The following is a 13,053-nucleotide window of genomic DNA, read 5'->3' as shown; positions in this document are numbered from 1 at the left end:
CCTGCTTTCACTGAGGAAACTGTTACCCACAATTCCAGGCTCCTTAGAGCCTGGGAACCACCACAGGAGGCGCACCATGACAGTCCCGCCTCTAGAGCCACCCGGTCACTTTTAATCAGGAAGTCTTCCGGCTCTATAATCGTCCCTTGGTAGACGAGGGGTGAACCGTGACCTCCTGGCAGGCGAGGGGCCGGACCCTGGCCTCCCATTGGTCGATGCTTTATGTCCTGCTGAACCTCTTCTCCTGTCTCCTCCCCAGAACAACAATACTTCGACATCGAGAGGCGGCTGGCGCAGAGCCAGGAGCGCCTCGTCTCCGAATCGCAGGAGTGCCAGAGCCTGAGGGAGCAGCTGGAGAAGAAAGGTGAGTCTCCTCTTCTGGGTTCCCCCATCCGGAACCCCCATCCTTGACGCGTCCCGGAACTCGGGAGACGTTTCTGCAACTGACTGTGTCTTTGTGTTTCAGCTGAGGAGCAGAAAGAAACGGGCGAGAAAATGAGAGACCTGGAGACCTCCAACCATCGCCTGCTGGCCTTGCAGGTAATTCGCTGAATAATTCCAACGACTTCTCTCCCCGGAATATACTGCAGCTTACCAATCCTGAACCACGTACATCCCTGGGTTCAAGGGGCTATACCTGGGCCAGGGTGGCTGTCTTACAGTGCGGTTTGTGTTTTTGACGCATGTTGCATTTTTTTTTTTTTTCTTTTCTTTTCCTTTTCCTTTTTTTTTCCTTTTCCTTTTTTGTTCCTTTTTTTTCTTTTCCTTTTTTCCTTTTCCTTTTCTTCTTCTTTTTTTTTCTCTTTTCCTTTTCTTTTTTTTTTCTCTTTTCCTTTTCTTTTTTTTTTCTCTTTTCCTTTTCTTTTTTTTTTCTCTTTTCCTTTTCTTTTTTTTTTCTCTTTTCCTTTTCTTTTTTTTTTCTCTTTTCCTTTTCCTTTTTTTTTTCTCTTTTCCTTTTCTTTTTTTTTTTCTCTTTTCCTTTTCTTTTTTTTTTTCTCTTTTCCTTTTCTTTTTTTTTTTCTCTTTTCCTTTTCTTTTTTTTTTTTCTCTTTTCCTTTTCTTTTTTTTTTTTCTCTTTTCCTTTTCTTTTTTTTTTTCTCTTTTCCTTTTCTTTTTTTTTTTCTCTTTTCCTTTTCTTTTTTTTTTTTCTCTTTTCCTTTTCTTTTTTTTTTTCTCTTTTCCTTTTCTCTTTTTTTTTCTCTTTTCCTTTTCTTTTTTTTTTTCTCTTTTCCTTTTCTTTTTTTTTTTCTCTTTTCCTTTTCTTTTTTTTTTTTTCTCTTTTCCTTTTCTTTTTTTTTTTTTCTCTTTTCCTTTTCTTTTTTTTTTTTTCTCTTTTCCTTTTCTTTTTTTTTTTTCTCTTTTCCTTTTCTTTTTTTTTTTTCTCTTTTCCTTTTCTTTTTTTTTTTTCTCTTTTCCTTTTCTTTTTTTTCTCTTTTCCTTTTCTTTTTTTTCTCTTTTCCTTTTCTTTTTTTTTCCTTTTCTCTTTTCCTTTTTCTTTTTTTTCCTTTTCTTTTTTTTTTCTCTTTTTTCCTTTTCTTTTTTTTCCTTTTCCTTTTTTCCTTTTTGCAATTTGGGTGTTTTTTGTTTCTTTTTTGCTGGTGTCCACCAAGCAAACTGTCAAACCATCAAATGGCCGGTGTAATAACTGATCACATGTGCAGCACCATGGCAGCTGCAGATCTAACAGAAGCAGCTTCCTTGGCTATATAGAGGATAGGAGGGTTCAATTATGCTTTAAGTCACCGGTAAAATCGTGCGATTTGTGTGCAGATTCTTTATTTCCATTCTATTCTGTCTGTGAAGTCGCAGCAAAACTGCAGAAAAAGTCACGCAAGAACTACTTTAGAAACCGCGGCAGCAAATCGCACGTGTGAAGACTCCGACATTCATTAGGTGCGACTTCAAATTGCACCTGAAATCGCACCGGTATGACGGGAGCACATACCCTCGGTTCACATCCGTGCGGGTGGTGCCGCTGCGGATCCGCATTAAAATCCGTGCAGCCGCACCACCCGCACAGAGAAATGCGGACGGGTGAGTGCCATTACTTCTAATGGAACGCCGGCCGCACTGGAAAACCCAACCGCACTGGGAACCTCGGCTGCGTTTTCCGAAGAAGTGCCGGAACTTCTTCCCTGCGTGGCACGGGAGTCCACTTGAATGGGCTCTCGTGCCCACGCAAAACGCGGCCCACAAGGCCACATATATGTGAAACGGGGGTTAGGCTGTCGGCAGATCAGCCTCTAAAACACGGGTGTCAAACCGGTGGCCCTCCAGCTATTGCCAAACTACAAGTCCCATGAGGCATTGCAAGATTGACAGTTACAAGCACGACTCCCACAGGCAGGGGCATGATGGGACTTGGACCCCTGGTCTAAGGCTGGCCATACATTATACAATTATCTGGAGATTTTTGGTTTAGATTTACCAAAAACCATATAATAGGAGGACAAACGTAAACAACACTTTCAGTTGTATCCAATCAGGCCGGCCCTCGCACTACACAGTTGAAGGTAAATCTAAAGGAAATTGGGCAGAAAATTGTAAGATAATTGTATAATGTATGGCCAGCCTAAGAGTTCGTCAGCGCCTGACGCTCCACACACAGTTCGGGCGGGGTGGGGGGGGGTAACGCTGGTAACATCAGCTGTGTAAATTCACATTAAAAGCCTGAATTTTTCATTTTTTTTTTTTTTTTGCGTTTTTGCATTAGCGTTTAGCAGCGTTTGCGTTTTTTTTTAGGTTTTTTTTTACAAAACATTTTTTGGTAGCAAATTTTATTTATATATACTACTGGAAGAAAAATTGATTTCCACCGCGTTGAACCTTGTAAGGGGCTACTATGTTTTGCTCCTTGATAAAGTACACCTGACTGAACAGAACACAAAATTGTTTATATAAATTTTTTTTTTTTTTGGTCAAAAAAAGGTCCAAAAACACCAGTTTGCTGCGTTTGACCGCGTTTTATCAGTGTTGGAGCATTTTTACAGCTAAAATGAGTGCTTTTGGGCTTCTCATTGTCCTTATGGACATTTGTCCCCCTGTATACGTGTCTGTGTGTGTATATATATGTATATATGTATGTATATATCACACACGCACTCTTCTATGTGACAGCAGAGCGTGGCGTCATATTACACGTTTCAATGCTTTTTACATATACGGCACAATTTCATTTGTGTTTTTTATGTTTAGTTTTCAATTTTTTTTATTTATTTATTTTCCCGATTATTGCAGGTATTGAGTTCACAGGATTATTATTTCCTTTATATAACAATCTGCTTTGATATAGGTATACTGTACACACAATCGCACTTCGGAATGTTTCGGCGTCAGCTCGCTCACGTTTCTCGCCATGTCGCACTCTCCCTGGCCCGGCGGTAGCGGGATGTGGGCGTCGCCCTCGGCTTCCCTCTGCACATGACTTCGGAGTGCCGTAGACGCTCTTTTCCAGGAGCAACAAATTGTTGGGTTTTGTAGAACGTCTTCCCGTGTCCGGGACTGACACCGTTCCTCACCGGCACTAACATTTCTACTGCAGTGACGGGGCCCCGGATGTACATCGGCCCCTCGCCGATCGGAAAGCTCTTCTTCATGATGATCTGGTTACCGGGAAGCAGTTTTGTGTTTTTTCTGGTTTTATAATTTTTCTTAATTCTGTTTGCAGAGTCAGCTGACTAGAAGTAAAGATTCAATCGATGCGGAGAAGAGGGACTTAGTCAGGACAAACGACCGCAAAGCCCAGGAGCTCGAACATCTCAACGGTGAGCTCCTCCCCCAGCCACACCTAATACTTACCTGAACCCGATCTGGCGCTGTCCTCTGTTCTCTCTTCTCACTGGACGGGAGCCATTGGCTCCTGCCGCTGTCAATCACAGTCTGTCAGGTGAAAGCAAGGGGCGGTGCCAAAATGCAATCGGTGTGTCTCGGGATCAAGCCCCCAGAGCAATTGGCTCACTATGGGGAGGGTGGGGGCGGGACCTCTTACAAGCTCTAAAACATTCATAAAAGGTATTTAAAGGAAATTTTTAATCATGGTCGTGTGACCAGGAGCCAATCGCAGGCACATTACTGTAGTGCAGAGGTCTCCAAACTGTGGCCCGTGGGCCGGATGTGGCCCTTTACTTGCCTTTATCTGGCCCTTGGGGCACTCCACTGATATGAGGCACTAGCCCTTCCACTGGCTCTGTTCCTCCCCCTGGCGCCCCCTTTTTTTTCTCTTTACTCCCATTTAGTAAACCAAGCCCATGGCATTTTCTTCTCCCACTGACCTCAGTCCGGCCCCCGTAAAGACTGAAGGGGACTAAACTGGCCCTTTGTTCCAACAGTTTGGAGACCCCCGCTATAGTGTGTACTGGAACCAATCCCCTGTACGGCTCCCTCTGCAGCAGCTGAAAGCCGGCTTCTTCTCTCCCTCCTCCCCTTTCAGCTGCTGCAAAGAGCCATCTAGGGGATCTCTTACAGTAATTGACCCCCCCCCCCTCCTCACTCATCACCCTCCCTGTGCAGCTTACAATCGTCCCTGCTGCCCAGCCCCCCCCCGTGTGATGTGCCCCCACCCCCATGTGATGTGCCCCCACCCCTGCACTGCCGCCGGCTTCCCTCTCCTTTCCAGCTGCAAGCACACATTGGGGTCCTTCAGTATGCAGAGTGGGGGAAGGGTCCGGGAAATCTTACATTTGCAAGCCCCTTTCTTTCCTCTGTATGAACACAATGTGTGATCGGTACCAATCACTCACTGTGTTCATTTATAACTGACACATGGTAAACTGTCTTTTTTTTGGGGGGGGGGGGGGGGTTTGCCCTGCATACCAGAGGGAAAAAAGCTCATTCATGTCAGACTCCAAAAATGTAAGTGGAAACATGACTGCCGGCATCTTTTGTTGTTCTGGATCAGTTGCCAGCAGGGGCGGACTGACCATTCGGGAACTCGGGCACTGCCTGAGGGCCTGGGGTCAGTAAGGGGCCCCACGAGATGCCCCTGGTACCTTTCATAGGCTTTTTTGGGTGTGGTTTGTGCAGGCAAGGACACTGGCCCCATGATCCCCTATTGCCCGGGGGCCCCGTGAGTTGTCAGTTCGCCCCTGGTTGCCAGGAATCTATTTTATCATTGCACATGCTTTCTGGATTCTGCATAACCCGTGTGGATTTGTGTTGGTTTGTTTTTTTTGTAATGGATATGTTATCTTTTTTTTACATTTTTTTCCCCTTAAGATGATATAAAACGCCTCAATGAGAAGCTGAAGGAAGCCAACGTAGCGAAAGTAGAGCTGCAACTAAAGCTGGACGAGCTGCAGTCATCAGAGGTGTCAATCAAAGTGAGTTTCAATCCGTCTAAATGAGTGAGCTATGCGCAGCGCTCACATCAAACGAGTTGTTTTTTGAGTTTGTTACAAAGTTTTTATTGTTTTTTTACATTTATTTTAGGTACTTTTGTATCGCTCCGTCAATTTACAAATATATATATTGTTCATCACATCAGTCCCCGCCCCCGAGGAGCGTACAATCTAAGGACCCTAACTCACATCCATACACACACATACTAGGGCCATGTAGACAGGAGCCAATTAACCTCCCAGCATGTCTTTGGCGTGTGGGAGGAAACCAGAGTACCCGGAGTAAACCCACGCAGGCACAGGGAGAACATGCAGCTCCTGCCAGTAAGACTCCTGTTGCAGACCGACAATGCTAGACTGCTGCCTAGGAATTAGTATTGTGTTCAGCCTGCAGTGTAGATGACCAATGTGCCGCCTAACTTGTCTGTCAGACCACCCAGCAAATGACGAGGCGGACAGCAGGCTGACAACACTGTTGATTTTTGTGAGGCTGTGGCTTATGTTTAGTGCTGCACCGAGATGAGAATTCCGGTACTGAAACTGAAAATTCCGGTTTTTGATTTTTAAAAAAAAAATTTTTATTAATGTGGCTGGCATTTGTTTTTGCATTAAAGTCAGTGGGAATGCAATTTGTGCATTGAAGTCAATGGGGATGCGATTTGTGCATTGAAGTCGGTGGGGATGTGATTTGTGCATTAAAGTCAGTGGGAATGCAATTTGTGCATTGAAGTCAATGGGGATGTGACTTGTGCATTGAAGTCAATGGGGATGTGATTTGTACATTAAAGTCAGTGGGAATGCAATTTGTGCATTGAAGTCGGCGGGGATGTGACTTGTGCATTGAAGTCGGCGGGGATGCGGATTTGTGCATTGAAGTCGGCGGGGATGCGGATTTGTGCATTGAAGTCGGCGGGGATGCGGATTTGTGCATTGAAGTCGGCGGGGATGCGGATTTGTGCATTGAAGTCGGCGGGGATGCGGATTTGTGCATTGAAGTCGGCGGGGATGCGGATTTGTGCATTGAAGTCGGCGGGGATGCGGATTTGTGCATTGAAGTCGGCGGGGATGCGGATTTGTGCATTGAAGTCGGCGGGGATGCGGATTTGTGCATTGAAGTCGGCGGGGATGCGGATTTGTGCATTGAAGTCGGCGGGGGATGCGGATTTGTGCATTGAAGTCGGCGGGGGATGCGGATTTGTGCATTGAAGTCGGCGGGGGATGCGGATTTGTGCATTGAAGTCGGCGGGGGATGCGGATTTGTGCATTGAAGTCGGCGGGGGATGCGGATTTGTGCCTCGAGGTCGGCGGGGATGCGGATTTGTGCCTCGAGGTCGGCGGGGATGCGGATTTGTGCCTCGAGGTCGGCGGGGATGCGGATTTGTGCCTCGAGGTCGGCGGGGATGCGGATTTGTGCATTGAGGTCGGCGGGGGATGCGGATTTGTGCATTGAGGTCGGCGGGGGATGCGGATTTGTGCATTGAGGTCGGCGGGGGATGCGGATTTGTGCATTGAGGTCGGCGGGGGATGCGGATTTGTGCATTGAGGTCGGCGGGGGATGCGGATTTGTGCCTCGAGGTCGGCGGGGGATGCGGAGATGCACGGGAGTCTACGCGGGGGGAGGGGGGGAGGTGTGACGTTGCATGCATGATATATCGCTGCATCCCTATCAGTATTGTTACCCTCCAACAGGAAGAGACATTACTGGCGGGATCTCCAGGTAAGAAACTTTGTAAAAGATTCACCAGAAAATGGATTGCTAAAGAAAATTGGATGCAATAAGGCACAATGATGAACTACAAATAGGTTTTGAGTTGACACTCGAGGGTGGGGGGAGGTCACACACATGAGGGGGGGTCACACGTGAGGGGGAGGGGGGGGTCACATGTGAGGGGGAGGGGGGGTCACACGTGAGGGGGGGTCACACGTGAGGGGGAGGGGGGGTCACACGTGAGGGGGAGGGGGGGTCACACGTGAGGGGGAGGGAGGTCCACACGTGAGGGGAGGGAGGTCCACACGTGAGGGGGAGGGAGGTCCACACACGAGGGGGGGTCACACGTGAGGGGGGGGGGTCACACTGAGCTGCTGGTGCTTGTTTGAGTTTCACTGCGAACACCTCACTGACATCTTCATCTTCATCTCCTAATATCCTCATTTTGTTTCTGTTTTTCTAAGTATCGTGAGAAGCGCTTGGAGCAAGAAAAGGAACTTCTCCAGACTCAGAACAACTGGCTGAACACGGAGCTGAGATCCAAAACCGATGAACTCCTGTCAGTTCAACGAGAGAAAGGCAACGAGATCCTGAAACTGAAGGGGGCTCTGGAGAACAAGAAAGACGAGGTGATTCCTTTCTTCACCATAAATGGGCGGTAACAAAGACGGTACAATATTCTACATAAATGTATCCAATACCGGCCCATGAGGCGCTGGGTGGCGTGTACGTGTCCCCTACACACGTGAGGGGCTCCAGGGTTTGTGTGTGTGGAGGAAACAAACTTTTTGATTTCTCAGTGTTAACCCCTTGGCACCAACGTCACACAAATGTGTCCTCACAGAGCTGGGCTTTTTCCCAGGGGGGGGGGGGGCGCATATTTGCGTATCTGTCTTTGTGGTGTGAGCGCGCTGCACAAAGACCGAGGTGACACTGAAAGGGCCTGTGTCCAGTTGTAACCATCAGGACTCCTGATTCCGGGTCACATGATCGCTGCGAAAGTGTCTCTGATTTCATAGTGATCAGTCACTGTGAAGCCCGCCTCCTTTTTTTTTTTTTTTCTCAATCTGTAACGCCATTTGTAGACGCTATAAATTTCAGTTAAACCAATTAATTTACACGTATTGGGATTTTTTTTTTTTTGTTAGCAAAAACACGGAGCAGAATACAATTTGGCCTAAATTTGACGAAATTAGATTTTTTTGGAAATTTTTTTTACTGCATATGTTTAATAGCAAAAAGTCAAAAATATTATTTTCTCAAAATTGTTGGTATTTTTTTGTTTGTTTATAGTGCATTAAATATCACAGAGGCGATCGCGTACCACCGAAAAAAGCTCTATTTGTCGGGAAAAAAAGGACGTAAATTTAATTTGTGTGCAGCGTCGTATGACCGCGCAATTGTCAGTTAAAGTAACTCAGTGCTTTTATGTAAAAAAAAATGGCCTGGTCAGGAAGGGGGGGGGGAATCCTCTAGAGGGCAAGGGGTTAAAAAATTTTTTGGTTGTTTTCATTTTATATAATAAAATAAAACCTCCAGTGGTGATCCAATCCCACCAAAAGAGCGATATTTGTGTGAAAAAAAAAATACATTTCATGTGGATACAGTGTTGCATGACCGTGTAATTGCTAGATAAAGTAGCTCAGTGCAAATAAATGTCCTGGTCATGAAAGGGGTAAAACGTTCCGGAGCCGGGTGCAGAATAAATACAGGACTGGATTATTTCTGTTTTTTTAGATCCGCGTGGAGATCGTGTTTATAAAACGCATTTTCCATCATCTGAGCAGAACGGAATGCGCTCTTAATCTATTCATCCCATTTTCTGGATTCCAGGTTGCCAGATTTGAAGATGAAATGAAAAGTCTGAAGACAAACAATGAAAATCTACAGAAACAAGTGCAGGATCTCATGAACAAGTTAAAAGAGGTAAGCGAACGTGTTTTTAGATAAATCCTCTAAAACTATGGCCCTCCAGCTGTGGAAGTACTACAAGTCCCATCATGCCTCTGGGAGTCTTGCCTGTGGTTGTCAGTCTTGCAAGGCCTCATGGGACTTGCAGTTCCTCAACACCTGGAGATCCGTAGTTTGGAGACCCCTGATCTAAATTGAAGTGATTGCAACGGTTTCTGGCTCTCGATCTAGCGGTGTGCCTGTCTACGAGGGGGGGGGTGTTGTTGCGCGGGAGCCTCCGGGGGGGGGGTGTTGTTGCGCGGGAGCCTGCGGGGGGGGGGTGGGTGGTGTTGTTGCGCGGGAGCCTGCGGGGGGGGGGGTGGGTGGTGTTGTTGCGCGGGAGCCTGCGGGGGGGGGGGGGGTGGTGTTGTTGCGCGGGAGCCTGCGGGGGGGGGGGGGTGGTGTTGCGCGGGAGCCTGCGGGGGGGGGTGGTGTTGCGCGGGAGCCTGCGGGGGGGGGGGGGGGTGTTGTTGCGCGGGAGCCTGCGGGGGGGGGGGTGTTGTTGCGCGGGAGCCTGCGGGGGGGGGGGGGTGTTGTTGCGCGGGAGCCTGCGGGGGGGGGGGGTGTTGTTGCGCGGGAGCCTGCGGGGGGGGGGGTGTTGTTGCGCGGGAGCCTGCGGGGGGGGGGGTGTTGTTGCGCGGGAGCCTGCGGGGGGGGGGGCGTGTTGTTGCGCGGGAGCCTGCGGGGGGGGGCGCGCGCGTGTTGTTGCGCGGGAGCCTACGGGGGGGGGGGGCGCGCGCGTGTTGTTGCGCGGGAGCCTACGGGGGGGGGCGTGTTGTTGCGCGGGAGCCTACGGGGGGGGGCGTGTTGTTGCGCGGGAGCCTACGGGGGGGGCGTGTTGTTGCGCGGGAGCCTACGGGGGGGGCGTGTTGTTGCGCGGGAGCCTACGGGGGGGGGGGGGCGTGTTGCGCGGGAGCCTACGGGGGGGGGGGGGGCGTGTTGCGCGGGAGCCTACGGGGGGGGGGCGTGTTGTTGCGCGGGAGCCTACGGGGGGGGGCGTGTTGTTGCGCGGGAGCCTACGGGGGGGGGGGGGCGTGTTGTTGCGCGGGAGCCTACGGGGGGGGGGCGCGCGTGGCGTTGCGCGGGAGCCTACGGGGGGGGGGGGCGCGCGCGTGTTGTTGCGCGGGAGCCTAGGGGGGGGGGCGCGCGTGGCGTTGCGCGGGAGCCTACGGGGCGGGGGCGTGGCGTTGCGCGGGAGCCTACGGGGCGGGGGCGTGGCGTTGCGCGGGAGCCTACGGGGCGGGGGCGTGGCGTTGCGCGGGAGCCTACGGGGCGGGGGCGTGGCGTTGCGCGGGAGCCTACGGGGCGGAGGCGTGGCGTTGCGCGGGAGCCTACGGGGCGGAGGCGTGGCGTTGCGCGGGAGCCTACGGGGCGGAGGCGTGGCGTTGCGCGGGAGCCTACAGTGCCCGGTGATTACCGACAGACATTGAAGACTACCCCCGGCATTAGACTACCCCCGGCAGTGACTAGATCCGGTTGTACCTGAACAGTCCAGAAATGTCTGACAATAAGACGTGTTGTGCTTCCCAACACTCACGATTTTTGCGTTCGTAGAGCATCAAAAAACTGAAGCGCCTGATTTTGAAGCGAGTGTACACTGAGCCTAAGGGTTTGTGCTTCTCTTGTAGGCCAAGGAGCAGCAGTCCAGCCTGGAGGACAAGTTCCATAACGAGCTGAAGGCGAATGTCAAGCTGTGCAATCTCTATAAGGTAATGATCTTTCTGGAATCTTTTTCTGGTGCAACTGCTTGGCGACCGCGCTATAACCGAATGACCGCTACAGCGCGCTTGTCCAGTTCTGGGAGGGCGTCATGTGATGTCCTCCCAGAACGTGCCCTCCCCCAGCGGTATGCACCTGGCGCTGTCATTGATCGCAGCTGATCGCGTGACATGGTAAAAGACCAATCACAGCGGCCTTTTACCACGTGATGTGGGAGGACAACTTCCGCTTCTAATCGCCTAGGCCAGGGGTAGGCAACCTGAGAGCCGCAGGACTACAAGTTCCATCATGCCTCTGCAAGTCATAGCTGTAACTGTCAGTTTTGTAATCTTTGCAATGCCTCATGGGAAATGTAGTTCCACAACAGCTAGAGAGCCGCAGGTTGCCTACCCCTGGCCTAGGCGATCGCAGCGGAAGTGGGAGCGGGTACCTGTCAAATTCAAACACTTGAAAAAGCACCCCGCAAATACCACGTGACCTACAGAAATTGCAGCACCCACCATTTTATTCTCTATTCCTGTGTTTGGGGGATCCAAGTAATAATGTAGCAAAGAAATTTCATTTTTTTTTTCTACATGTCGACAATTGTCAGAATCGGCCTTCTCTTCAATGGTTAAACACGTCACATGGAAGTTTCTTACCTTTGTTCTGTCTGTTATGTTGCAGAGTGCAGCTGAAGATTCGGAGGCAAAGAGTGCAGAATTAACCCGAGCCGTGGAAGAACTTCATAAACTCCTGAAGGAATCGGGGGATGGTAAGCAGCATTCTTATATATATATGTTGGTTATAGTCTGTAATATCAGATGGTTTAAGTTGTGTTTTGCTGGAAATGTTTGCCGCAAAGTAAGTTGGTGGTTGGTGTGCCTGGCATTGCCTTCCCCTTCTGCCTCTATAGTACATCTGTACATTTGGGAGATCTGACCTTTCATGTCATTGTGTGCTTAGCTATACGTTTATCGCAGGAGTTTTCCTTCCTAATTAAAGGTCAATACCAGAGTGAGACTTATAGGGATCGCGGCCTTCCTGGATTGTACCGCAGTCTCCAAACTGCGGCCTTTGCTTGCCTTTATCTAGCCTTTGGGGCACCATCCACTGATACAATGTACTACCCCATCCACTGATACAATGTACTACCCCATCCACTGATACAATGTACTACCCCATCCACTGATACAATGTACTATTCCATCCACTGATACAATGTACTATCCCATCCACTGATACATTGTACTACCCCATTCACTGATACAATGTACTACCCCATCCACTGATACATTGTACTACCCCATTCACTGATACAATGTACTACTCCATCCACTGATACAATGTACTACTCCATCCACTGATACAATGTACTACTCCATCCACTGATACAATGTACTACTCCATCCACTGATACAATGTACTACTCCATCCACTGATACAATGTACTATTCCATCCACTGATACAATGTACTACCCCATCCACTGATACAATGTACTACTCCATCCACTGATACAATGTACTACTCCATCCACTGATACAATGTACTATTCCATCCACTGATACAATGTACTACTCCATCCACTGATACAATGTACTACTCCATCCACTGATACAATGTACTACTCCATCCACTGATACAATGTACTACTCCATCCACTGATACAATGTACTACTCCATCCACTGATACAATGTACTACTCCATCCACTGATACATTGTACTACTCCATGCACTGATACAATGTACTACTCCATCCACTGATACAATGTACTACTCCATCCACTGATACATTGTACTACTCCATGCACTGATACAATGTACTACTCCATCCACTGATACAATGTACTACCCCATCCACTGATACATTGTACTACTCCATGCACTGATACAATGTACTACCCCATCCACTGATACAATGTACTATCCCATCCACTGATACAATGTACTACCCCATCCACTGATACAATGTACTACCCCATCCACTGATACAATGTACTACCCCATCCACTGATACAATGTACTACCCCATCCACTGATACATTGTACTATTCCATCCACTGATACAATGTACTACTCCATCCACTGATACAATGTACTACCCCATCCACTGATACAATGTACTACTCCATCCACTGATACAATGTACTACTCCATCCACTGATACAATGTACTACTCCATCCACTGATACAATGTACTACTCCATCCACTGATACAATGTACTACTCCATCCACTGATACAATGTACTACTCCATCCACTGACACCAAAGAATGGAGCGGGGCACCTTCCCCGCTGACCACCAGCGCTCCTTCCCACCAAGCTTTTTGCATTGTTTACTCCAACTGGCCACAGTCC

The 13,053-nt window shown here is 48.9% G+C and overlaps 1 protein-coding gene across 2 annotated transcripts in view; it reads left to right on the top strand.

Annotated features, from left to right (window-relative positions):
• Positions 1 to 264: 264 nt before the first annotated feature.
• Positions 265 to 13,053, top strand: part of TPR (translocated promoter region, nuclear basket protein) — a 76,589-nt gene continuing 63,800 nt past the window's right edge. For both annotated transcript variants that reach the window (XM_089667317.1, XM_089667316.1), the window contains exons 1-8: positions 265 to 364; positions 467 to 540; positions 3,668 to 3,764; positions 5,215 to 5,318; positions 7,509 to 7,673; positions 8,878 to 8,970; positions 10,623 to 10,703; positions 11,380 to 11,467. In XM_089667317.1, coding sequence (XP_089523443.1) covers positions 496 to 540; positions 3,668 to 3,764; positions 5,215 to 5,318; positions 7,509 to 7,673; positions 8,878 to 8,970; positions 10,623 to 10,703; positions 11,380 to 11,467 — 673 coding nt within the window. In that variant the 5' untranslated portion in view covers positions 265 to 364; positions 467 to 495. The remainder of the gene's footprint in view (positions 365 to 466; positions 541 to 3,667; positions 3,765 to 5,214; positions 5,319 to 7,508; positions 7,674 to 8,877; positions 8,971 to 10,622; positions 10,704 to 11,379; positions 11,468 to 13,053) is intronic.

Source organism: Staurois parvus, unplaced genomic scaffold (assembly GCF_062004578.1).
Source record: "Staurois parvus isolate SC_StPar_1 unplaced genomic scaffold, SC_StPar_1.0 ptg003172l, whole genome shotgun sequence".
Taxonomy (NCBI): domain Eukaryota; kingdom Metazoa; phylum Chordata; class Amphibia; order Anura; family Ranidae; genus Staurois; species Staurois parvus.
This window is presented reverse-complemented; position numbering and strand designations above follow the sequence as displayed.